Source organism: Pseudonaja textilis, chromosome 14 (assembly GCF_049901715.1).
Source record: "Pseudonaja textilis isolate UNSWEBS1 chromosome 14, rPseTex1.2, whole genome shotgun sequence".
NCBI classification, from domain to species: Eukaryota; Metazoa; Chordata; class Lepidosauria; order Squamata; family Elapidae; genus Pseudonaja; species Pseudonaja textilis.
The window spans coordinates 5553311-5576721 of record NC_142003.1 but is presented as its reverse complement, the minus strand read 5'-3'; the positions used below and the strand labels follow the sequence as shown (position 1 = coordinate 5576721).

Sequence of the window (23411 nt, the reverse complement as noted above, 5' to 3'; positions counted from 1 at the left end):
TGGTTTATGATGCACCCAGGGGTGAGGGGGGAAAACAGGGTCACAGGGGACTGTAAATTACATGTGCCAGAGTTGGTTACATACAGGGCAGTGCCAGTACGTCGCCTCTAATAAATCCTTTGGAGTTTTTCTAAGTTTGGCTCAAGAATCATTATTTACTTAGGGTGATTGCTGGAATCCTGACAATATGATTCTGGCCCTCCGCGGTGGAATAAGTCCATTTGGAGACCACTGTGGTCAAAAGAGGATGTCTTGAGGTCCATCAGAAGACAGTGGTAAATTATCTCAGAAACTCTTTTGAGGTCTGTTCAGAGGTGGTCTTCAGCAGGTCCTGGCAGGTTCTGGAGAACAGGGAGCAGAAACTTTGAGTAGTTCGGAGAACTGGCAAATACCATCTCTGACTAGAGGTTTTACAGTGTCCTTCCCCTCCCACGCCCACCAAGCCATGCTCACAGAACTGGTAGTAAAAAATTTTGAATCCCACTACTGGTCCGTTCATTAATTAATGGTGACCCCTGACTCTCAGTTCAGTGAGACCCCATTTTTCTTTCTTTTTTTTTTCAAATCGGGCTTCTCAGCTGCTGGAAAACACTCCAGAAATGTTTCTCTTGGACTGGAGAATATTTCTCCTGTTGTTGACCTTAGTGAATTCCACCATGGAAGCTGGGAATCCTTCAAATGAGAGTCAAGGTGAGATTATTATTATTATTATTTTTTTAAAACTACATCACAGAAATAGATCTCAAAAATTTTGGAAGAAAAGAATTGAAGTTGCATGTAGATAACGTAGAATAATAATGGCCTTTGGTGGAGAATGTTTGGGTCATAGGAAAGGAGAAACAAGGAGAAAATCCGAAGTTAATGTGGGTTAATTTTGACCTTTTTCAAGGTTGTACTATACTGTTTTTCTCTAGCTTAGATGTCTCCTTCTCCGCCTTTCTCCTCCTCCTCCTCCTCCTCCTCCATCTCTCCATCTTTCCATCTCTCCATCTTTCCGTCTCCAGTTACTTTTAGCTGCTATTTGAAGCACGAATTACTATCTTTTCAGTTATTTAAGATGCCTTATTATCTACTTTTTTGGAAGCCATTTCTTACAATTTAAAAAAAATAGCTTTCCCCCCCTCTCCTCTCCAGATCTACCTCCACAGCTACAAAGAACCGCGGTCAGTATATTTGTTTGATAATTTCTGCAACATTTATTTTCAACTTCTGTACACTGCCCTTCAAAACAAGGGTTTCCTAGAGTGGCTTATGACAGCCCCAAAATGCACAAAAGAAAAATACTAATAATTCAAATACACTTAACACACTAAAATGCATGACATTAAAACAATAAAAACAATAGATTAAATAACAGTTTCTAACCATGTTTACATTTTCCTAGTTCAACTGTGTACAATTCTTTTTCTTTTTCTTTAGGAAGATATCGTAACAGGACAGTATTTAAATGGTAATTGGCACTAATTTTCTCTCTCTCTTTTAATCTCATTTAATGTACATTTATTAACTTTTTAAATATTCCCTTTTTTCAGCTCTCCTCAATATTCTTAATTTCCAAAGGTAAGCATTTGATTTATGTTTTTCAATGATTTAGTTGCTGATGCAGAAATAAAGCTGGATTGGATCACAGTTACATTGAAATAAGATCCTGTAATTACTTTCTAAACGCAAAAATTGACGTCCATATTAAAGAAATATTTGTGCCAAATAACAACCAGCATTTGAATTTTTGGTGCAAAACATGCTCATCTACAAATGAACAATTTTAACCTAACATTGCATGAATCTAAGCCTATGGAAAATTAATATTCGTCATTGCACAAATTGAAATCATTGGGCTGATGGAATAAAACGTGGCATCCAAACCATAGTTTACTCCATCAGCCCAATGATCTCAGTTTGTGTAACAAACAGTGTAAGTTTCCCACAGGGCTTGGATTTATGCAACATAGACACTATCAGTATGTGAAAAAATGATTTGTTCTTAATATTGTGAAAGATTTTTCTGCGTTGTTACAAGCATTTCATTTCCATACAATTCTTTAGGGTAAATTACTGTTTTTTTCCCCCTTCTTTTTAGCACCAGTATTTGGACCAAAGATCTCTTCAACCAAATCATGGCACACTGCCATGCTCAGAACTTTGTAGTTACTTATGGCAGCTTACAGGTAGTATAGACTTCATACCAGTATTTTCATTCCAAATTGTTTAAATGTCCTGTAAGAGAAAAACTAGAAAGGTGATTTTTTCAGGAATATAACACTGGAAAATTGGTGGGTTTTTTTAAAAAAACATATCCCATCCTTCTTGACTAGTTATGTCCGAGTTTACCCTGTTCTTGTCTCTTATCGGCTTCAGATGTTCAGTGTATAATTTAGGGAAAGCATCAGTCTCCCCTTCTCGTATTTGAGCTTGCAGAACTTTGTGCCCTGTTTTTCAGGAATCAATCACCAATTATTTTGAACATCTTTTCCACAACCCCAGAATGTTCCTTTCAATCTTTCGAGATATGAGTACTGAGAATTTTCAAACAGCCATGAAATACCTCTTTGGAAGGACCCAGAAGTATTTGGTAAGGCCGGTTGGGTCACTGACAAAAAAAAACAACAGGAAAAGTGTGCTTTGCATCCCCTCTTCTATCAAATATTTTTATTGTGGGTCTCACTCTGTGCCTTCCCTACAACTTTTTCTCTTAAAAGAAAGACAAAGGACCAAATGGCATGGAACTCTAATCTTCTGAGCATTCTCACAGCCTATCTCTAAACGAAGATTTCTCAACCTTGGCAATTTTAAGATATGTAGACTTCAGCTCCCAGAATTCCCTAGCCAACTATGCTGGAACAACCTATGCTGGCTGGGGAATTCTGGGAGTTGAAATCCATGTATCTTACAGTAAAGTTGCAAAGATGGACAAATTCTCCTCTAAACTATTCCAGTTTTTTTGAACCTTTCTTAAATAGGACAATCTGTAGCCATCCTCTTCCTCCTCCTCCTCCCAACCACTGATAATTTATTTTCTCTCTGATGAATGTTAAGGTTTTTGCAGAACTACAGTTTGATTATGATCCCTGTGGGAGATCTCATTGTTCTTGCCATGGCTTAGATCTTTCTCTTATATCTCCAGGAACTTGGAAATATCCTAATCGATCTACACGGAATCAGAAAGAAAATTTTCCAAAGTCCTGGAGGGAACCGTACCTTGGTCCTTATTACCTTAGAAAGGTGCTTTGCGCTCCTCAATTCTGCTGAATGTGTGGACATCTTAAGCCAGATCCTTCAAGCCTCTTCGGCTACGTATCTCCAAGCCTACAACGTGGCAAGCTTCCCTCAAGATCTTCAGAAAGAGGCGTTCCGGAATCTGTAAGTCATTTTCTCAACAGTTTATGATGACAAAGGAAAACAGTTATGAATATGATTTGCCCAATGAAAGGGAAGGCTCAAGAACTTGATGTTCATGACCAGGGACGTCACCTTCTAATGCCCAACATCTTCTGAGCCCACCTGGTATTCTGCTCCACCTTAGTTGTTTTTTTTTTCTGTAAGTGATTCAGGTTTTTGTTAAACGTAAGATGACGTCGTGCAAAATCCGATCTAATCTAAGTACTAATCTAACCTACTCTAATCTAAGTCTGATCTAAGATTAGTACGCAAAATTGTCTGCTACAACGTCCTACTTCAGCTTCTACCACAATAACACACTGGCAAACAATAGGTACAAACTCAATGTAAACAGCTCCAAACTCGATTGCAGAAAATACGACTTCAGCAACAGAGGGGTCAATGCCTGGAATTCACTACCTGACTCTGTGGTTACATCCTCAAATCCTCAGAATTTTAACTTTAAACTACCCACTATTGATCTCATCCCATTCCTAAGAGGTCTGTAAGGGGCGTGCATAAGTGCACTATTTATTTGTACTCATTTGTTATGTCTATACTTATACCTGTTTATACTTATATGTTTATATGTTATGTTCTTACTTCTACTTGTTTTCTCATGCATGCTTGAAAAACTAAGCTAAATAAATAAATAAAATAAATAAAAATCAAGCTCCAGTTTCGAGCCTTACATTTATTTTGTGTTTTGGACCCCAGAACCAGTTGAGACCTCTTTTACTTGCTGGTGATCCAGTCTAAGGCTCTCCCTCCTGTCTCCAAGGCCATTCCCACAGACCATTACTCGGGGGTTTCTCGTGCTCTAGAAAAATATCGGTTATCCTCTCCGTTAACCAGGTTTTAATTAGTTTTAGTTTATTTTAGTTCGTTTTGATTTAGTTTTATTGGGTCCTGAGATAGTTTGGCTGGATCCCTTTTTCACCAATGGGCCACCCTGTCTGATTCTTGTGTGGTTTTGGTCCTTCAGATCAGTAATCTTCAAAGACCTGTACGACAGGCTAACCACAAACACTCAAAGGGCTGTGTACGAGTGGATGATGCAGAACCTACAAACCCCCGACAACGCCAGCGGTAAGTGAAATGTGTTATTTATCTGTGTCAGAGGTGGTATTCAGCAGGTTCCGACCGGTTCTGGAGAACCGGTAGCAGAAATTTTGAGTAGTTTGGAGAACTGGCCAATACCACCTCTGACTGGCCCCGCCCCCATCAATTCTCCGCCTCCCAAGTAACAACTGATTGGCTGGCTCTTCTTTGGTTGCCCTGCACAGGAGAACGGAGCTGGAAATCAGGTTAGTGAGGTGGAGAGGGAATGGGGATTTTGCCGTATATCCTTCCCCTGCCACGCCCACCAAGCCACGCCCACAGAACTGCTAGTAAAAATATTTGAATTCCACCACTGATCTGTGTGTGTGTGTGGACCCATGCATGGGTCCTTTGGGTGTGTCTTTGTGGGCCATTCACACAAAAGTACAGCAAGTAGCACCCACCCAGCCGACAGACATACAAAAGCTAAAGAAAATGGGACCCTAGTTACTGTGAGGACAGGAGACCACAAGGAAATCTCAGAAATGGAAAAGCCAACATAGTACCTGAGAACCTAGGGATGTCAACCAGTTTCTTTTCAAGAAAACGATATGAATATATCTTGCGTGTCCTTCAGGAAAATGAGTTTGCTCTGAAGAAGTTAAGCGTTTTGATGACATTCAGTAGAGGGCACTAGAACAAAACCAATATTGTAATTGGCTTTTTATCTTGCCGATGTCCCTAGGCTTAAGTGAGACTGATGTTATAATATTGTGGCCTTCAAGTTTCAGACAACTCCACATCTTGGGTCAGCGCTGAAAATCTGTGGATTCTGGGGAGGTATATGGTTCACCTCCCCCTTGAAGAAATCAGGAAAATTAACCCGTATGAAGTAAGTAAAAAGAACCTCTGAATATGAAGAACATTTATGGAAGGTCCAACCTGAAGTGAATCTGCCTTTGCTCAAACTTGCAAATGGTAATCGCATGATGCAGGAATGTGTAACTGTTGCAAATATGAATATTAAGAACCATGGTGGACAGTAATTAGGATGCAGCATTGCAAGCTAACTCTGCCCACTGCCAGCAGTTCGATCCTGACCGGCTCTAGGTAGACTCAGCCTTCCATCCTTCCGAGGTCAGTAAAACGAGGACCCGGATTGTTGGGGGTAAGAGGCTGACTTGGTAAACCGCTTAGAGAGGTCCTTAAAGTACTGTGAAGCGGTATATAAGTCTAAGTGATATTGCTATTTCTCTTCCTTCCTTCCTTCCTTCCTTCCTTCCTTCCTTCCTTCCTTCCTTCCTTCCTTCCTTCCTTCCTCCCTTCCTCCCTTCCTCCCTCCCTTCCATGGTGCACAGCAGTTAAAATGCAGCATTGTAGGCTAGCTCTGCCGACTGCCAGCAGTTTGAGCCTGACCAGCTTAGAAAGGTCTTTAAAGTACTGTGAAGCGGTATATAAGTCTAAGTGATATTGCTGTTGCTCTTCCTTTTTCCTTCCTTCCTTCCTTCCTTCCTTCCTTCCTTCCTTCCTTCCTTCCTTCCTTCCTTCCTTCCTTCCTTCCTTCCTTCTTCCCCCCACTCCTTCCCTTCCTTCCATGGTGCACAGTGGTTAGAATGCAGCATTGCAGGCTAACTCTGCCCACTGCCAGCAGTTCGTTCCCGACCGGCTCAAGGTTGACTCAGCCTTCCATCCTTCCAACATGAGTAAAATGAGGAGCCAGATTGATTGGGGGCAAGAGGCTTACTCTGTAGACCGCTTAGAGAGGTCTGTGGAAGCACCGTGAAACAATATATAAGTCTAAGGGTTGTTGCTTAATACACGCTGTTTGCTGAACAACTGAATTTTGATCATGTGACCACGGAAATGTGAGGACCGGTCAGTTGTAAGTCACTTTTTCAGCAACTACCGTCATGAAATGAATGGTTGTAAGTCAAAGATGAATCTGTCGATGCAGTAAAATTAACATAGGAGTTTTTTTTTTCCCAATTTCTTTTTCAGTCTATTGATCGAGGAGGCCTATCTATCTCAACGTGTCTTTTCTCCTCTACTTAGATGTGGCTGTTTGTCAGCTACGACAATGCAACCAAGCAACTGGATATGGTGTACGATATCACACCTGATCTGGCGCAAGCTTTCCTGGAAAGAATCAACGCATCTGGCTTTGATATGAGGAACATATCCACTTTGTACAGGCAAGCTTTATTTCCTCCGGGGTTGCATTCTGAAGAGCTCAGCGACAGTGGAATAGTCTAACCGTGAAGGTTGTGAGTTCTCCATCTGGAGATTTTTAAGAAGAGGTTGGAGAAAAGGTCTTTTTTGTGGACAAATTGGTCCACAATCACAGAAAATTGACCTAGAGAAATTTTCATCCTCCTTTCCAACTTCTAGATCAGAGGTGGGCAACTATGGCTCCTTTATGACTTGTGGACTTCAACTCCCAAAATTCCTGAGCTAGCATGGCTTGCTCAGGAATTCTGGGAGTTGAAGTCCATAATTCATAAAAGGGCCATAGTTGCCCACCCCAGTTCTAGATAGTCCTGGTGGTTTCTTCCAACTCCATAGTTCCTTGATGTTTTGTGAAGTTGTCTGAGGCGAAACTTGCAAATTGGTCAAAGCCGCCCCACCCCTGGCCTCCCAATGATGCATTTTGGATGTCGACCTTGGCTTCAAGATAATTTGATGACAGATAACAGATAATCAGAGTTGGAAGGGACCTTGTAGGTCATTTAGTCCAACCCCCTGCCCAAGCGGGAGACCCTACACCATTTCTGACAAATGGCAGTCCAATCTCTTCTTGAAAGTCTCAAGTGATGGCACTTCCACAACTTCCCAGGGCAACTTCTGTTCCATTGGTTGATTGTTCTCACTGTCAAAAAGTTTCTCCTTATTTCCAGGTTAAATCTCTCCTTGTTCTGTTTCCATCCGTTATTCCTTGTCTGGCCTTCAGGGGCTTTGAAGAATAGCTTGACCCCTTCCTCCTCTCTGTGGCAGTCCCTCAAATACTGGAAGACTGCTATCATGTCTCTCCTGGTCCTTCTCTTCATTAGACTATTGGAACAAGTTGGGTCCACTTTGCTCATCCCAGCTAGACAGGCACACTATCTATGATGTGAGAGACACATCTGTCTTCTCGAAGGACGTCCCCAAGAAGTTGTTCTCAGACTGGAGTTCAGCTGCCTGCTATTTTGAGGTGGAAAACAAGCCTGAAATAGGCTTAATGAAGATAGAAAAGAGGGGGAAAAGAGACAATATAATTTCTCCAGAAGAAAACAAAATCTGCAGACAGGACAGGCAACTAACTTCTTCTGTTCCTCCTGCAGGCTGGGTTTGCTGGTTTGTTTCTACCATGATTTGTCAGAGATGGATTCCACCATGGCTCGAGCACTGCTTCACCAGATGATTAAATGTCACCAGTTGAGGAGCTTCCAGGCCAATGTACAGAAGGTAAGGAGAGACTGGGACCACATCATCAGAGGACTGGAGATTAAAAACATACCAAGAACGGTTGCAGGAATTGGGTATGTTTAATTTAATGAAAAGAAGGACTAGGGTGGCATGATAGCAGTGTCCGAATATCTGGGAAGCTGCCACAAAGAAGAACGGGACAATCTATTCTGCAATGCACCTGAAGGCAGGATGAGAAGCAATGGATGGAAACTAATCAAGGAGAAAAATAATATAGAACTAAGAAGAAATGTCCTGACAGTGAGAACAATTAATCAGTGGAACAGCTTCCTTCTGGAGGTTTTGAAGAAGAGATTAAGCGACATTTGTCTAAAATGGTATAAGATTTCCTGCTTGATCAGACGGTTGGACTAGAAGACCTCCAAGGCCCCTTTCAACTCTGTTATTCTGTTACCACTGCTGAGAGCTTTCTAGTGATGTCTTGACTTTAAAACCATGTGTTCTAAGCTTCTTGGCATTAGCTTTTCAAAATGTTGTGGGTTTGGGGTTGGTTTTTTTTTGAATTTTTAAAGAAGCGTTATTAAATACAAAAAGTTAAAATACACAAATACAAAAGTAAAAAGAATGCAAAATTGTACAAGTAAGTATCACAGCAAATTCTATAGTGCAGCCAATCTTATTTTCCTCTAGTACAGTTTGATAGTGACGTAAATATTCCTTCTAATGGGTTTTGCTTTTTATTACCCTCGGTGTTCTTGGCATGGTTACAGCTGAAGTCTCAACTTCTCAACGTTGCTGTCCGAAACCAGACGTTGAATGACATTCTCGGCACGCTCTCTGATGCTGTCGTGGGCCTGGCAACCAGCCAGCTGGAGTCTCTGTCCCCCACAGCCGTACATTCTGCCATCTCCACGTTAAACCAAGTCTCCAGATGGGCCAGGAGCCAAACTATAATTCTATCCAGCAAATACTTGCTTTACGAAAAGGTGTGTTTGACTGTCACGGTCATCAGCGTGCTTTGGATTACAAAACCCTTTTGTTGTGGTGTTCCTTGAGATGAGAATGTTAGTTAGTTCCCAGTCCATTGCAATGCTTGCTGATTGTGTGCAAATGGTGGTTTGCTCAACCGTTTTTATCAAATAAGGACAATGGGCTAGGTTCACGCGATCCTTTCGGCCATCAATCCTGGTTTATGTCTTTGATTCCCTTGTCAGGCATTGTCGTTTCACAATGTTAGCCAAATGGGGGCTTTAACACCTGGCATTGACACTCTGTCCTTCTACAATATGAACCCCAATGAACTCTCTCAGGCCATCCACAGCGTCTTGGCCCACTGGGCAGTGGATCTGTCCCCAGCTCAAAGACAAGGAATCTTCCGGAAGGTAAGCGCTTATATTTCCAAGCAGTGGAGAAGGTGTGAGTGAGATGGAGATCAGAATTTATAAAGATTTCCTTTCCATGTTCTACATTTCAAACAATCCTATCAAGAGGACTAGCTTCAGAAGTCTTAATGTAACACTAATTCTGTTATTGTTAGTTGCGAAGTCATTTCCGACCCGTCGCAACCAGTGGTAGGAATCAAAAAAATTTACTACCTGGTGTTGTTTGCAATGCAAATGACGCAAGCCTTGTGTTCCAGCGGGCCATGTGGGTGGCACAGCCTTGTGTTCCCACACAGCCTGGATTAATTGCTTTGGGGGGGTGCTCTGGGGGTGACATTTCTCTGTGGATCACCGAAATTTTCTTGCAGACCACCAGTGGTCCTTAGCCCACCAATTGGCGATCACTGGTCTGTGGTTCGCTGGAACACAAGGCTGAACCGCTTGCATTGCGAGCAACACGAGGTAGTGAGCGGAGGGGGGGAAGGGCAGGGGGGGGAACTTGCTCCTCTCGCCCCACGCGCCTGGCCTGGCCACCGGGCTGCTTCTTTCCACTTCTTTCTGCTGCTTTCGGCTGAACGCAAGAAAGCAGCAAAAGTCTTTCTCTCCCCCAAACTCCACCAGAAATGAGTCTTTGGGACCCTGAAAGTCCTCCTGCTCCAAGAGGCTGCGGCGGCAAAGACTCATTTCTGGCAGAGTTTGAGGGAGAGAAAGAAAGACTTCTGCGGCTTCTGCTGCTTTCCTTGCATGAAGCCAAAAGTCTCTCTCTCTCCTCCTGAGAACGGAGCTGGAGGCAGTATCCTGCAATCCCAAATAAAAAACGATCAATCGGTAGGAAAACGGGGTGGGGGATTTTCCTGCAGACTTTATTGGGGATTTTCCCAGGGTCTCTGGTCCATGGGTCCCATCGCCCAAGATTGTTTCCACAGATGGTGATAGACAATTTTCAAAGTCTTCCCTTTCTCCCCACAGATCCTGGCCTCCTCACCACTCACGTCGGTGCTCCCAGATCTGCCTGGTGCCTTTTTTACCGAGGTCTCCTTGTTCGATTTATGGAAGGCAGGCAGCTTCAATGCATCGTTGGTGAAAAAAAAAGAGCTGAGGCCAAGCCAGGTATTCTTGCAGAGCGACAAGTGGATGAGTGCATGATGGCGCTTTGGGGACATCTTGGGTTTGACAACCAGGAAGGGGAAGAATAGAATAGGATAGGATAGGATCTATTAAGAATAGAATAGAGTAGAGTAGAGTAGAGTAGAGTAGAGTAGAGTAGAGTAGAGTAGAGTAGAATAGAATAGAATAGAATAGAATAGAACAGCTTTCCCTCGGAAGTTGTGGGAGCGCCATCAGTTGAGACTTTCAAGAAGAAACTGGACTGCCCTTTGTCAGAAATGGTATAGGGTCTCCCGCTTGGGCGGGGGGGGGTTGGACTAGATGACCTACAAGGTCCCTTCCAACTCTGATTATCTGTATCTGTAAGAATAAAGCTGGAAGGCACCTTGGAGGTCTTCTAATCCAGCCCCCTGCTCAACCAGGTGAACCCACACCATCTCAGACAAGTAACTGTCCAGTCTCTGCTTAAAAACCTTCAGCACGCCCATGATTTCTGGTGGCAAGCTGTTCCACTGGTTAATTGTCCTCACTGTTAGGACGTTTCTCCTTAATTCCAAGTTGCTTCTCTCTTTGGTTAGAGGACAAAGGGAGCCATTCTCCCGAACCTCGGCCCTAATCTGGATATTCTCCCAATCCCCATTGCCAGAGAGGGGCCAAAAAAAGTCAAGATGGCTCATGCATGCATGCGATGGAAGCTCGTTAATCAGTGTCTGTCACCTGTCAAAGAGGGTAGGACTTTGATTGCATGATTATATGCTGGCAGGGGAATTCTGAGAGTTCAAATCCTTCTATTTTAAACTTGCCAAAATAAAAAGAAAATATACCTGTAATATACAGATCCCTTATCTATTTAATTTCAGGCTTTGTTTCTGTATGAAATATTGTCAAGGAAAACTTCCCTGTCTAATCTCTTAAGGTAAGGAAGCATCCTCTGGTGTTTAATCCTTATGTTAGAATGAGAATGGAGGATCCTTATTGAAGACAACATTCTAGACCTGACATCCTCTAGAGATGTGGTATTACAACACCCATGCTCCTTGACCCACTGGCCATGTTGGCTGGGAATTAGGATACTTGTAATGGGACTCTTTGGAAAGACACAACTTTTTTTTTCCAAAAAGTTTTTTTATTTTTTAGTTTTTACACATCTCTTTATATGAGCAATGTGATTCCAGATTATAACACTTTTACATAATCATACTTTCATTTCCATCAATCTTATATAATATCATCTCATATCATTACCGATTTCACTTATCTTTAAATAAATTTCCATGTTATATTTCAATTTATTAATTCAATATCAATATCATTTCATCCAAATATAGATTCCCAGTACTGGGCCCCCTATTATTTCCATTTTTAGCTTATCACCTATTTTAATTTACATTACACATCATTCTTGTTCTTAATTTTCCCTAAACCATTGATATAATAGTAAACAATCTAAAGAAAATCAAGAATAAAGAAAAACCAATATATTTAGGATCCACATGGTATATCCCCTCAGTCTATCTAATTTAATAATTCATTCCCCAACTTTAAGCATATTAACATTAAGTAATCAACTGGATATTTTAAGACATATATATTTTAAGGTATCCCCCCCTTAAATTGCTATAGTAACTTCCTAATATATCTCATTTCATCTTAACTTTTCTTTTAGTCCTTAATAGTCATATTTTTTTCCTTTTCTACTTAGCCAAAATTTATATATTTTAATACATTTCACTTTTCTTAGGAAAGACACAATTTGAAAGACCAGATTTTGATCCTAACTTAGAAAACGTTATTTTTCAGACGTGGAGTCTAATTGAATGAGAGGGAACCTTCTTAGCGTTAAATTCGATCTTACACAATTCTTACTTTGTATTTTTTTTTCTTTTCCTCCAGTAATGGACAGCTGTTGAAAGGAATGACCTGCTGGCACATAGAGAATCTGAGCCCAATCTCTCTTTTGAACCTTTTCCACAGATTTGAAACGCAGCTTCATTTGTTGTCCCCTTTCCAGGTCAAATATGAATATATCCTAATACGTTTGTTTAATTTCCAACAGAAGATCTGTTTAGTATCTCTGGATCATGATTTCAGACGTTCCCCTAGGGCAAATTAAATACTTGCAATTTGCATTTTAAAGAGAATGCCTTTTGAAGGAGAATTGCATTTTATGGAGAGTTCGCATTTTGGAAATAATGTAATAAGAAAAACAGCCATGGCTTCTCGAATACTGCACTTTTCTGAATTTGAAAAGATCACGCTTTTATCAACAAGCAAATCCATAAAAGCATAGATGTTTGATTTCATACACATCTTTGTGTGTGTGTGTGTTTACTACACATTATGCAACACACCAAAATGCATCATATGAAATTGCTTGTAAATTGTGTTTAGGGACTCTACCTGGAATGTGCCAAGTTTTTTTTTAAACATAATTGTGCAGAAAAAAATGACAACGTTAGTTTGAGATCATGTTAACTAAATGTGAAATTGACTTGACAATGGATTAAAATTACTGATATTTGTTGGCGTATATAGAAAAAAAAATTGGTCCCTCAGGATTATAGCTTTTTTGTTTTGTTTCTATGCAATTACATTTGAAAAATCCTTTTTGCAGATCAATTGTCTGGCTTGGAAATTCTGGACGATTTCTGGAGCATCTGTCCCTCTCTACCTCTTAGCTGTGCTTCCGTAAGCCATTCTTTTTTCATTACCTTCCTTTTCTTTTTTCTTTTACCAGAGTGAAAAACATCATGAAAATTATAGATCTTTATAGTGCCAATATGCATGTGGCATTCCAGCCAATATTCATTCATTTCTTTCATGGTTTTCAAAAAAAAAAAAAGTATTTATGATAGTTGCTGTGTCTCCAAATAATGAAAACCTTTTAATTGCATTTTAATTATGGCATTTGGCATTAGGATTTGAAAGGACTATATGAAAGACCAAACATTATTTCATTGCAATCATGATAAAACTGCTGCTAAATAAACTCACAATGACAGTTAGACTTCAAATTCTGAGATGAATGGAGAATTAAACCCAAGGAATTTAGCAGTTGCAAAAATTTCCTTGTTTGCACTATTATTAATAATTGGATTTGAGGCTAAGTGGCCGTTTTACTAATTCTTTGGCAGAGACACGATTCAAATTTATTGACAATAAAAGCTCAGCCAAATACGAATAGCTGGTTGAATTTCACATTCAAGTGTATCCATATAAAGGCTGCAAGATATTTACACTGTATTTTTTTTATTAAAAAACGGTCTTTGAACTCTGTTTTGGGGAAATGGCTAATTAAATTATAGAAATATGCTTTCCTAAATCGGATGCAAAATGCTATTCCAAACTGGAAACCATTTCAACCCTGAGCTACAAATATTCTCCTTTCAATTGCAAACCATCCTTGGACTTGGCTGTTACATATGGTGTCCTTGCCAAAACATTGGGGTTTCTTTTCTATAGAATCACATTTCAACTTGATCTATAATTTTCATTGCTGGTTTAATGTTCACTCTTTGCGGTTCTGTAACGGATTTCTGTTTTGCTAACCGAGTCTGTTCCGTTGAAAATTTAATAGGGATAACCACTTGCCATTTATCATTCGTTTTCTTTTATGCTTTGTCTGTCTTTCTCTCGCGCTTTTTCTTTCTTTCCATAAAATTTTACTTAAAAATCTATACGAGCAGCAGGTGGACATAATAACCCTCCTGAAGTCAGCAAGGGTGCATCTCTGATTCAGCTGGTCTCAGGTGTAGGTTAGAGCAGTGGTCGCCAACCAGTGGGCCGGGGACCACTGGTGGTCCGCAAGAAAATTTTGGTGGCCCACAGAGAAATGTCACCCCTGAAGCAATTAATCCAGGCTGTAGTTTCTGCATGTCCACAAAGTGATCTTTGGAAAACTTTCTCTTGGTAGTGCTGAGTTCCTGGAATCTGTCCCCGGATCCCGCTGCATCCCTTTTCTGATCAGTTTGGGAAAGACGGACCTTGATCACCTCGTCTGGAGCCAGCAGAAGAAGAGAGCTCTCCTGCAGAAAATCCAGCGCTGCTTAGTTAAGAACATCCATTGTTTCACTTCCCAGTCTGTTTCTCATTCAGCCTGAGGTACAGGTTGTCCTTGATTAACAACGGTTTGTTTAGTGACCGTTCGAAGTTACATTGGCACTGAAAAAAGTAACTTCTTCTGACCATTTTTCAAACTTACTGCATCCCCATGGTCATGTGATCAAAATTCAAATAGCAATGGCACTTAGACTTATATACCGCTTTGCAGTGCTTTCCAGCCCTCTTTAAGTGGTTTAGAGAATCAGCCTCTTGCTCCCAATAAATATGGCTCCTCCTCTTTTTACCAACCACGGAAGGATGGAAGGTTGAGTCAACCTTGATCAAACTCCTGGCAGTGGGCAGAGCTAGCCTGAAACTCTGCATTCTAACCACTCCACCACTATATTGTGTTCCTTCCTTCTTTCCTTCCCTCCCTCCCTCCCTCCCTCCCTCCTTCTTTCCTTCCTCTCTAAGCTCACAGATGCATTGTGGGTGGAGCAAGAGACTCAGGAGGGACCCTCCCTCATTTCTATGCCTCTTAGCTAAGCAGCTGAATTGGTGTGTCTCGTTTCAGGACGGCTCGGTGGCTGATGAGTATACCGTGGACTTGCTGGGCAATCTCCTTTGTCATTTGTCCCCTGCGTTCATCTGTGAGAGGGTTTCCCCAGAAGTGTTGGCAGTGATCCTCCACCGATACGGCCAGTGCCCCCATCTCAGCTACAATCAGAAGATGGAAATTCAGCAGAGGCTGATTGTATTGCACGGGTAAGATCTTTGCAGGCTCCCATTGAGTAACAACAGCCAAAGAAGGGCATGATGGCTTAACAATGGTTAAAGACACTGAGCTTATTAGCTGGAAAGGCGACAGCCCAGGTTCGAAACCCAAGCAGCGCACCACCGGGTGAGTTCTCGTTCCTTGCTCTAGCTCCTGCCCACCTAGCAGTTCAAAAGCATGCAAATGCGAGTAGATAAATAGGTACCACTAACAGTTTGAACGCATGCAAACGCAAGTAGATAAATAGGTACCACAAGCAGTTTGAAAGCATGCAAATGTGAGTGGATAAACAGGTACCACTAGCAGTTTGAAAGCATGCAAACGCAAGTAGATAAATAAGTACCACAAGCAGTTTGAAAGCATGCAAATACGAGTAGATAAATAAGTACCACTATCAGTTTGAAAGTAGGCAAATGTGAGTAGATAAATAAGTACCACTAGCAGTTTGAAAGCATGCAAAAGCAAGTAGACAAATAGGTACCACTTCAGTGGGAAGGTAACAGTGTTAGGCATATAGCCATGCTGGCCACATGACCATAGAAGCGTCTTCAAACGGCTAAGAAACAGAGATGAGCTAAACATGACAAGCCAGGGAAAATCTTTACCTTTATCATTTTATCCAAAAAAGCTGCTAGGTACAGAGAAACTCCTTTTTTTTTTTCCCTAGCCCAAACTCTTTACTGCAAACACTTCTTCCCTCACCTCTCTTCCAACATTGGAATCTTACGTGTACATTTTAAAAAAAAAAATTGGTGCCAAACGGAAAGCTTTCTTTTTACAATTGAGATTCCAATATTGTTTTTCCAGCTCCCCGAGAAACTGGACAGCTGAAACAATGAAAGACCACGGAGCTTTTATGCTGCTGTTGCCAAAGGATGACTTGATTGCCTTGCTTGAAAAGGTATTAATGTTGCTAGAAAGAACGGAGAAGCAAGGAGGAGAATAAGCAGGAGCATATGGGATTAGCAGGGTGTGTGAACTTGGATGCTGTTTCTTAGCTTAATCCAGCCCATAGAGCTTGTCGTGTGGGCAGAATTCCCTTTATCTTCTTGATCTCCTGAAAAGTCGAGTTAGGAATAAAATGGATGGACGGATGGATGTATGGATAAGAGTCTGCTTTGTTAAGACGGAAAGTTGGCATCACAGATGAACAATGACCAACAGGCATCACTGATCAGGAATCCACAATCAAATAAAATGTGACTTAGCGGAAGGCAAGCATACAAGGCATGGATACAACCCCCCATTTGTCTGCCTTTAAAATCTTCCTTCATACATCTTATTCTTTTCTTCTTAGTTATGTTCCTAAGTAGTGATGGGATTCAATTTTTTTTTTACAACTGGTTCTGTGGGCGTGGCTTGGTGGGCATGGCAGGGGAAGGATACTGCAAAATCCCCATTCCCTCCCCACCCCACTAGCCTGCTTTCCAGCTCCGTTCTCCTGTGCAGGGCAACCAAAGGAGACCCAGCCGATCAGCTGAGACTCAATGGGGGCAGGTCAAGTCAGAGGTGGGATTGGCCGGTTCTCTGAACGACTCAAAATTTTCACTACCGGTTCTCCTGAATCGGTCAGAACCGGATGAACACCACCTCTGTTCCTAAGGCCATTTTCCTTCTAGTGACTCATAACGCCTCCGGTCATCACTGAAATAACAACATGACATAGTTGGAAGGGGAAGACTTTGAGGTCTTCTAGTCCAACTCTGGTTAATTGCTTTCACTTGCAGGAAATTTCTCCTTAGTTCTAAGTTGCTTCTCTCCTTGATTCGTTTCCATCTGTTGCTTCTTGTCCTGCCTTCAGGGGCTTTGGAGAATAGTTGACCCCTTCTTCTTTGGGGCAGCCCCTCAAATATATTGGAAGACTGCTATCATGTCATCCCTAGTCCTTCGTTTCACTAGACATACCCAATTCCTGCAGCTGTTCTTACATTTTAAAACCTGTTGTAATTTTGCGGCAAGGATTGGATGTCTCTAAGACAAGCTAGAAAGTTGTCATGCCCTTGTTGGAGTCTGACTGTGAGGAGGAGATTGAGCAGCTGACAGGGAGTGGGAGTGTGGCTCCGGTGGCTGTGGAAGAAATGGGAAAAGGGCACAGTCTGGCTGGGCCTTCAGAGGAAGACCCAGGGCCACTCCCTCTTCATCCTAGGGCACGCAGGGAGGAACGGAGCAACATGGCTTATGGGAGAGAAAAAGGCCCTGATCCCTTTCATTAGTTGCAGCTGGGAGAACAGGATATAAGTGGGGCGTTTGCACACAGCTCCTTGCTGGAAGCAAAGTGTTCATTATCTTGGTCAAGGCTTATCTGGGTTTTGGCGTCTTCCCCATTGTGGTTGCTGTGTTATGTTGTGGAAGTCTGCAAATTATCATTCTGGCCTGCTGTGTTAATGACTTCAGTGTGGTTTGTGTTGGGTTTTTTTTTTATTTCTAATTATCTTTACTTTGGGTTCAGACTGCATTTACTCCCTTCGTAGACTGTTTTTGGAGGAGTTTGATATCCAGACGAGGATAATTGGACATTGGAGCCCAAGTTGGAGGCATTGAACAGAATTTATTCTACTTCTGTAACTTTCTCTAACTGTAACTTTGTTATTTTTGTGTCACGCCCCTGGGTCATCATAAAAGTGCTGGTGGGGAACAAGAGATATATTTTATTACACCTTCTTCAGGGCCTTTGATCAAAGCAAAGGTAACTTACAATCCTCATTATTTTATTTTATTTTTCATTCCCTCCTGAAAGTTTCCGGACTTCATCTTGGAAATAGCATCGAAAACCTCCCAAGGGCTCTCTGCTCCCAAGCAGCTTCTCTTAGCTCAATTTGAATCTCTTTATGCCTCCAGAATTCCAACCCAACCATCAAATTCAACTCCCGGTAAGCAATTCTATTCTTCGTGACTTCTTATCTTGTAAGACCCAACTGCTGATTTCTTTGTATCACTGTTCTTTAAGATAGGCATCGCATCGGTATCTGTCAAAACTTCTGTGAGTTCCTCGGAGGTTTGGTTTTTTGTTTTTTCAATCAGGAGGCATAAAAATAAGTCAATATTTGCAAAAGGGCGTTTGCTAAACTTCTACTTCATTGTTGTTGTTTTCGATTGAAAAAATAATAATAATTTAACACTTTGGGCATCTCATTTGGGTGAACAATTTTGAAACGCCTCCATGTCACTCCATTTTTCAGACTGCGAAGATGTCATGGCACCCTCTTCGGAAGAGATTATAAAATTATCAGAAGCCAACATATTTTGGTCCATCCAGGAACTGAACTGTATGGAAAGCAGGACGTTTGCTCAAACGGTGGAAATCCTTGGCCAAGTGCGTCATTTTAACACCTCGCAGCTTGCTGTCTTGAAGGAAAAAGCTAAACAGGTAAGGGGAATGGAATGGGAATTCCTTGTTCAAATCCAGGGACCGGCCAGGGGTGGGCTTCAAATATTTTAGCAAGGGGTCTCTGCCCTATTGACTGGCTGGCTGGGCGTGGCTGGCTGGTCATGTGATCGGGCGGTCGTGTGATCAGGTGGGCATGGCTGGGTGGTCATGTGACTGGGTGGGTGTGGCCAACTCGACGTCGCTTCTTTGCCCTAATTACCTAAAAAAAAGATAATATACCAAAAAATTTCCTCCTTTTCGTAACTGTTTGTGGGGGAGTTTTTTTTGTCTCCAATCAAGGATATTTAGAGCTTTGAAGCCAGGTTGAAGGAATAAAAGGGGCTTCACCTGTTTTTGTGACTTTGTTTATTGTGTATCCCGCCTTGGGTCATCACAGAGCCTCTGCGAGCCCCTAGCAGCCCACCCTTGGATCTGCCTCCAATGCATCCATGTGCCCAGTTCATTAGAGGTAATCCTTGACCTACAACCATTCGTTTAGTGATGGTTCGGCGTTACAACAGCACTGAAAAAAAGGGACGTGACTTTTTCACACTTACAACCATTCAAAGTTCGGTTGCTCTGCAACTGGCATGTATTATTATGATGATTGCAGTGTCCCAGAATCATGTGATTCCCCTCTTGCAATAGGGAAGCCAGATTTACTTAACAACCGTGTTACTACCTTCACAACTGCAAGGATTCGCTTAAAAACGGTGGCAAGAAAGGTCGTAAAAAATGGGGCAAAACTCACTTAACAGCTGTCTCACTTAGCAGTGGGAATGTTGGGGCTCAATTGTGGTCATAAGTCAAGGACTACCTGTACCTTAGCTTGGCTAGTCTAGAAAAAAAGAAGGACTAGCGGGGACATGATAGCAGTCTTTCCAGTATTTGAGGAGCTGCCACAAAGACCAGGGACTTGAGGACAACAGTGAGGACAATTAACCAGTGGAACAGCCTGCCACCAGAAGTTGTGGATGCTCCATCACTGGAGGCTTTTTGAAGAAGAGACTGGCCAGCCACTTGTCTGAAATGATATAGGGTCTCCTGCTTGAGCAAGGGGTTGGACTAGAAGACCTCCAAGGTCCCTTCCAACTCTATTCTGAACCTTGATATCAGGAACAGCCTGGGCAATGACATATTCTTATTCCAAATCACTTTTTCCTGTGCTGACCAACAGCCTATTTTTCTGCTCCGTCTTTCAGCCCGGGGTTGCTTATTTTAGCCCAATATATAAAGCCATAAACGGATTTAGCTTTCGTGCATCTTGTTCCGTGATGCCACCCATTCTGGGTCATTTGCTAAACTATGGTTAAACTGTAGCTTAGAGCAATTTTAGGATCAGTTCCATAATCACTCCAACTGCAGCAGTTTAAAAGAGAAACAGAGAACTCACAAAAGGACGTAGAAGGAGAGTTAAATTCATGGTTTTCTTCTTTAAAAAATAAATAAATAAACAAACAGACCAGTGGCTGTGTCTTTTAATGTATTAAAACAACTCCCTGGTTTTGGTTTTTGCTTTTTTAAAAACTTGGTTAGCTTGTTATGAGATCTTAAATCCAGTTTTCTTTTCTCGCTTGTCCTCCTGTTTTATTGCTATTGATTTAGGCTGCAACTGCACTATTAAAGTAGTATTGCAATATTATATCCGGCATTATTAGCTGTAGTGGGAGTGACAGGGACAACGGAGGAGGAAAGTAGAAAAAGTAGAAGTAAATAATGATTTGAAAATGCACGCATTAATATCCTCATATTGTAATGCCCAAGGGGTATAAGTAAATAAATAAAAATCAAATTCCGAGTAAAGCTTCCCAGGAATGCTCGCAAAATATATAGTAAGACGGGCCAGTGAAAATGTCCATTAGTTTCCGTTTCATATCCTAATATGAGAAATAGATATATAAAATCTTCCCAATTATATGTTTATTCCCAAGCTAAAAACAACAACAACAACCACTGCAGGATACAAGAGGTTTACTAAGAGTGTAGAAAGAGTTTTGGGGAGTTCTCAGATCTCCAGAATAATTTGCTTCTTTGCCAATCTGCACAAAAGAGTTTTGTTCAATTGGGAAAATCAAGTTGATGTGATTCAGTTTTTGAACTGAAACAGCATCCTGGTTCAGCTTTGCTGGAATTGGGAGAGGCTGGGGATGATGGGATCTATTCTCCAGAGGTGGTATTCAGCAGGTTCTGACCAGTTCTGGAGTGGATGCTTTAAGTAGTTTGGAGAACCGGCCAATACCCTCTCTGACTGGCTCCGCCCCATCTATTCTCCGCCTACCAAGTCCCAGCTGATTGGCTGGGTCTTCTTTTGTTGCCCTGCACAGGAGAACGGAGCTGGAAAGCAGGTCATTGGGGTGGGGAGGGAATGGGATTTTGCAGGAACCTTCCCCTGCCAGCCCACCAAGCCACACCCACCAAGCCATACCACGTCCACCAAGCCACACCCAGAGAAACGGTAGTAAAAAATTTTTTTTATCCCACCACTATTCTCCAACACATCAGATTAATAAAGACTATCTAGGCAGTGGAAAATTGAGGTCTTGCTTGATTGGTTCCTAACCAGGTGTGGTACAGGTAGTCCTTTCCTCGTTTAATGACTGTTCAAAGTTACAACACTGAAAAACGTGTCTTATGTCTATAAGATCGTTGCAGTATCTCTGTACTCACGCGATCACAATTCAGACACTTGGCAACCGGCATGTATTTATGATGGTTGCAGTGTCCTGGGATCATGTGATCCCCTTTTGCGGCCTTCTAACAAGCAACATTAATGGAGAAACCAGATCCACTTAATGACCGCGTTACGAACTTAACCACTGCAGTGATTCACTCAACAATTGTGACCGGAAAGGTAAAACGGGGCAAAACTCAACAACTGTGGTTTCTTCCCCAAACCCCAAAAACTTTAACCTTAGACTGTCTACTATTGACCTCGCCCCTTTCCTAAGAGGTCTGTAGGGGGCGTGCGTAAGCGCACCAATGTGCCTACCATCCCTGTCCTATTGTTTCTTTTATTTTTCTTATATGTGCTCATTTCTCGTATTCATAACTATGTTTATCCTTATACCTGTTATCTTGTAAGCGATTGACAAATCAAATAAATAAATAAATAAATAAACTGTCTCACTTAGTAACAAAAATTGGGGGTTTAATGGTAAGTGTTCTGACCCAGCTCCCCAAACACGGCAAACCCCGTGAGGTGAACTCAAAAGATTCCTTTATGAGGAGCGGCAGCGGCCTTGGCAAAAATCTTCTCTTGCAGGCTAACAAGTCCACCCAGAAGGTGAATAGTTATCTGCCACATCTATTTAGCTCCACCCCCTGCCTTTTATCCCCAGAGCTAGGGTGGGGCTTTGCTAGCAGCAGTGGCTTTTCCGTCCCAAGGACTGGCCCATAGATTTCCACTGCTCTCCTCTCCTCTACCTTCTGCGCATCTATCTGCATGTCAGGCACTGGACCCAGCTGTTCCTCCTCTTCCTCATCAGCCACCTCCAGACCTGGGGGATGTTGACTCTCCATCTGAGGGCTGACAGGACAGCCCAGGTTCTGCCTCTCTCTCTCTCTCTCTGTGCCAGCTCCATTCCCTCCTCTCCCTCAGAGATCTCAGGTTGCCTTGATGCTGACTCTACTCCCATGCCGCCGCCGCCTCCTCCTCCGATTCGGCTGCAGGAGGGGCCGGCAGCCGACAGGCCACAACAGTAACTCTAGAACTACCTGTAATGGCTCACTGTACTTTGTGTATGTTTCTAAAGGTTTGGGGTCTCCCGGAACGCTGGAAGAGATACCACATTGTCTCCCTGGGTTGCATTGTCACATCGCTGAACGAGAAGGAAATTGCAAGGCTGGATCTCAGTTTGGTTGACACCGTTTCTGCCTTGACACAGCAAACAGCCTGGAATCCATCTCAGGTTAATAAAAGATCACACGGAGAGTCCATTGCTAATGTCATGCCCCTGTTAGAGTCAGACTCTGAGGGAGAGGAGGAACAGCCAACAGGGAGTGGAGGTGTGGCTCCGGAGGTTGTGGAGGAGGCTGGGGAAGGGCAGAGGCCGGCTGGGCAGTCAGAGGAAGAACCAGGCGCATCCCCTCTTCATCCTGGGACACGCAGGGAGGAACGGAGAAGGAAACAACTTGGGTTATGAGAGAGGAAGCGGCCATGATCCTCCTCATTGGTGGCAGCTGGGGAGAATAGTGTATAAGAGAGACGGTTAAAACACAGCGTTGCCAGAAGCAAAGTGTGTTTTATTTTGGGCTGAAGTTATCTTGGTTGGTGTCCTTCCAACAGACTGTGCCTTGTTATCTCCTTGAAGTTGGTAATTACTTATCCTGGTCTGTTGTGGAAATTCCTTCATTGTAGTTTGTTTTGGTTTTTTATTTCACCTCTACCTGCTCATTAAGTTCGGACTGTTATTACTTTCTTTTGAAGACTATTTTTGAGTAAGTTTTATCTCCAACTGAGAATTATTGAACCGTGGGGCCAAGTTGGAGGCATTAAAGGACATTTATTTACCTTTTGGATTTTGTTATGTTTGTGTTACACTCTGGGTCATCACAGCTAAGAGGAGGTCGGCCTCATTGTTGGTTTGTGTGCGTTCCTTGAATCTGTGCACGTTGTATGTGGGTGAGGATCAAAGCAGAGTGGAAAATTAGGGTCCTGGGAGTTGCTGGCATCCACCCAACTAAATATCCCTCTTGAAAAGGTAGCAGTTGGGCCAAAACAATCTCCGATAATAAGCCCTCGCTCTTATGAATGGGCTCGTCTCCTTCGGTTGCGTAAGAAAATACAATTTGGAAAGAAACATTCAAGTTTTTTTTTTTTCAAAGCTTGGCTCTCAAGGGATGGGGAAAGCTTTCACTCTAGCGGTGGATGTATTTGTGCCGCCAATTATTCTGAGATCAGTTTGCATAAGGTAAT

At 42.3% G+C, this 23411-nt stretch overlaps 1 protein-coding gene across 1 annotated transcript in view; it reads left to right on the top strand.

Moving 5' to 3' along the window:
- Positions 1 to 656: 656 nt before the first annotated feature.
- OTOA (otoancorin) overlaps positions 657 to 23411 on the top strand; it is a 31495-nt gene continuing 8740 nt past the window's right edge. The window contains exons 1-21 of the mRNA XM_087912651.1: positions 657 to 690; positions 1533 to 1560; positions 2081 to 2168; positions 2441 to 2572; positions 3125 to 3360; positions 4364 to 4467; positions 5211 to 5311; positions 6472 to 6611; positions 7740 to 7863; positions 8595 to 8810; positions 9039 to 9206; positions 10176 to 10316; positions 11174 to 11229; positions 12207 to 12324; positions 12928 to 13001; positions 14227 to 14362; positions 14929 to 15119; positions 15937 to 16030; positions 17867 to 17999; positions 18309 to 18496; positions 22249 to 22404. Of these exons, the coding sequence (XP_087768777.1) occupies positions 657 to 690; positions 1533 to 1560; positions 2081 to 2168; positions 2441 to 2572; positions 3125 to 3360; positions 4364 to 4467; positions 5211 to 5311; positions 6472 to 6611; positions 7740 to 7863; positions 8595 to 8810; positions 9039 to 9206; positions 10176 to 10316; positions 11174 to 11229; positions 12207 to 12324; positions 12928 to 13001; positions 14227 to 14362; positions 14929 to 15119; positions 15937 to 16030; positions 17867 to 17999; positions 18309 to 18496; positions 22249 to 22404 (2658 nt within the window). The remainder of the gene's footprint in view (positions 691 to 1532; positions 1561 to 2080; positions 2169 to 2440; positions 2573 to 3124; positions 3361 to 4363; positions 4468 to 5210; positions 5312 to 6471; positions 6612 to 7739; positions 7864 to 8594; positions 8811 to 9038; positions 9207 to 10175; positions 10317 to 11173; positions 11230 to 12206; positions 12325 to 12927; positions 13002 to 14226; positions 14363 to 14928; positions 15120 to 15936; positions 16031 to 17866; positions 18000 to 18308; positions 18497 to 22248; positions 22405 to 23411) is intronic.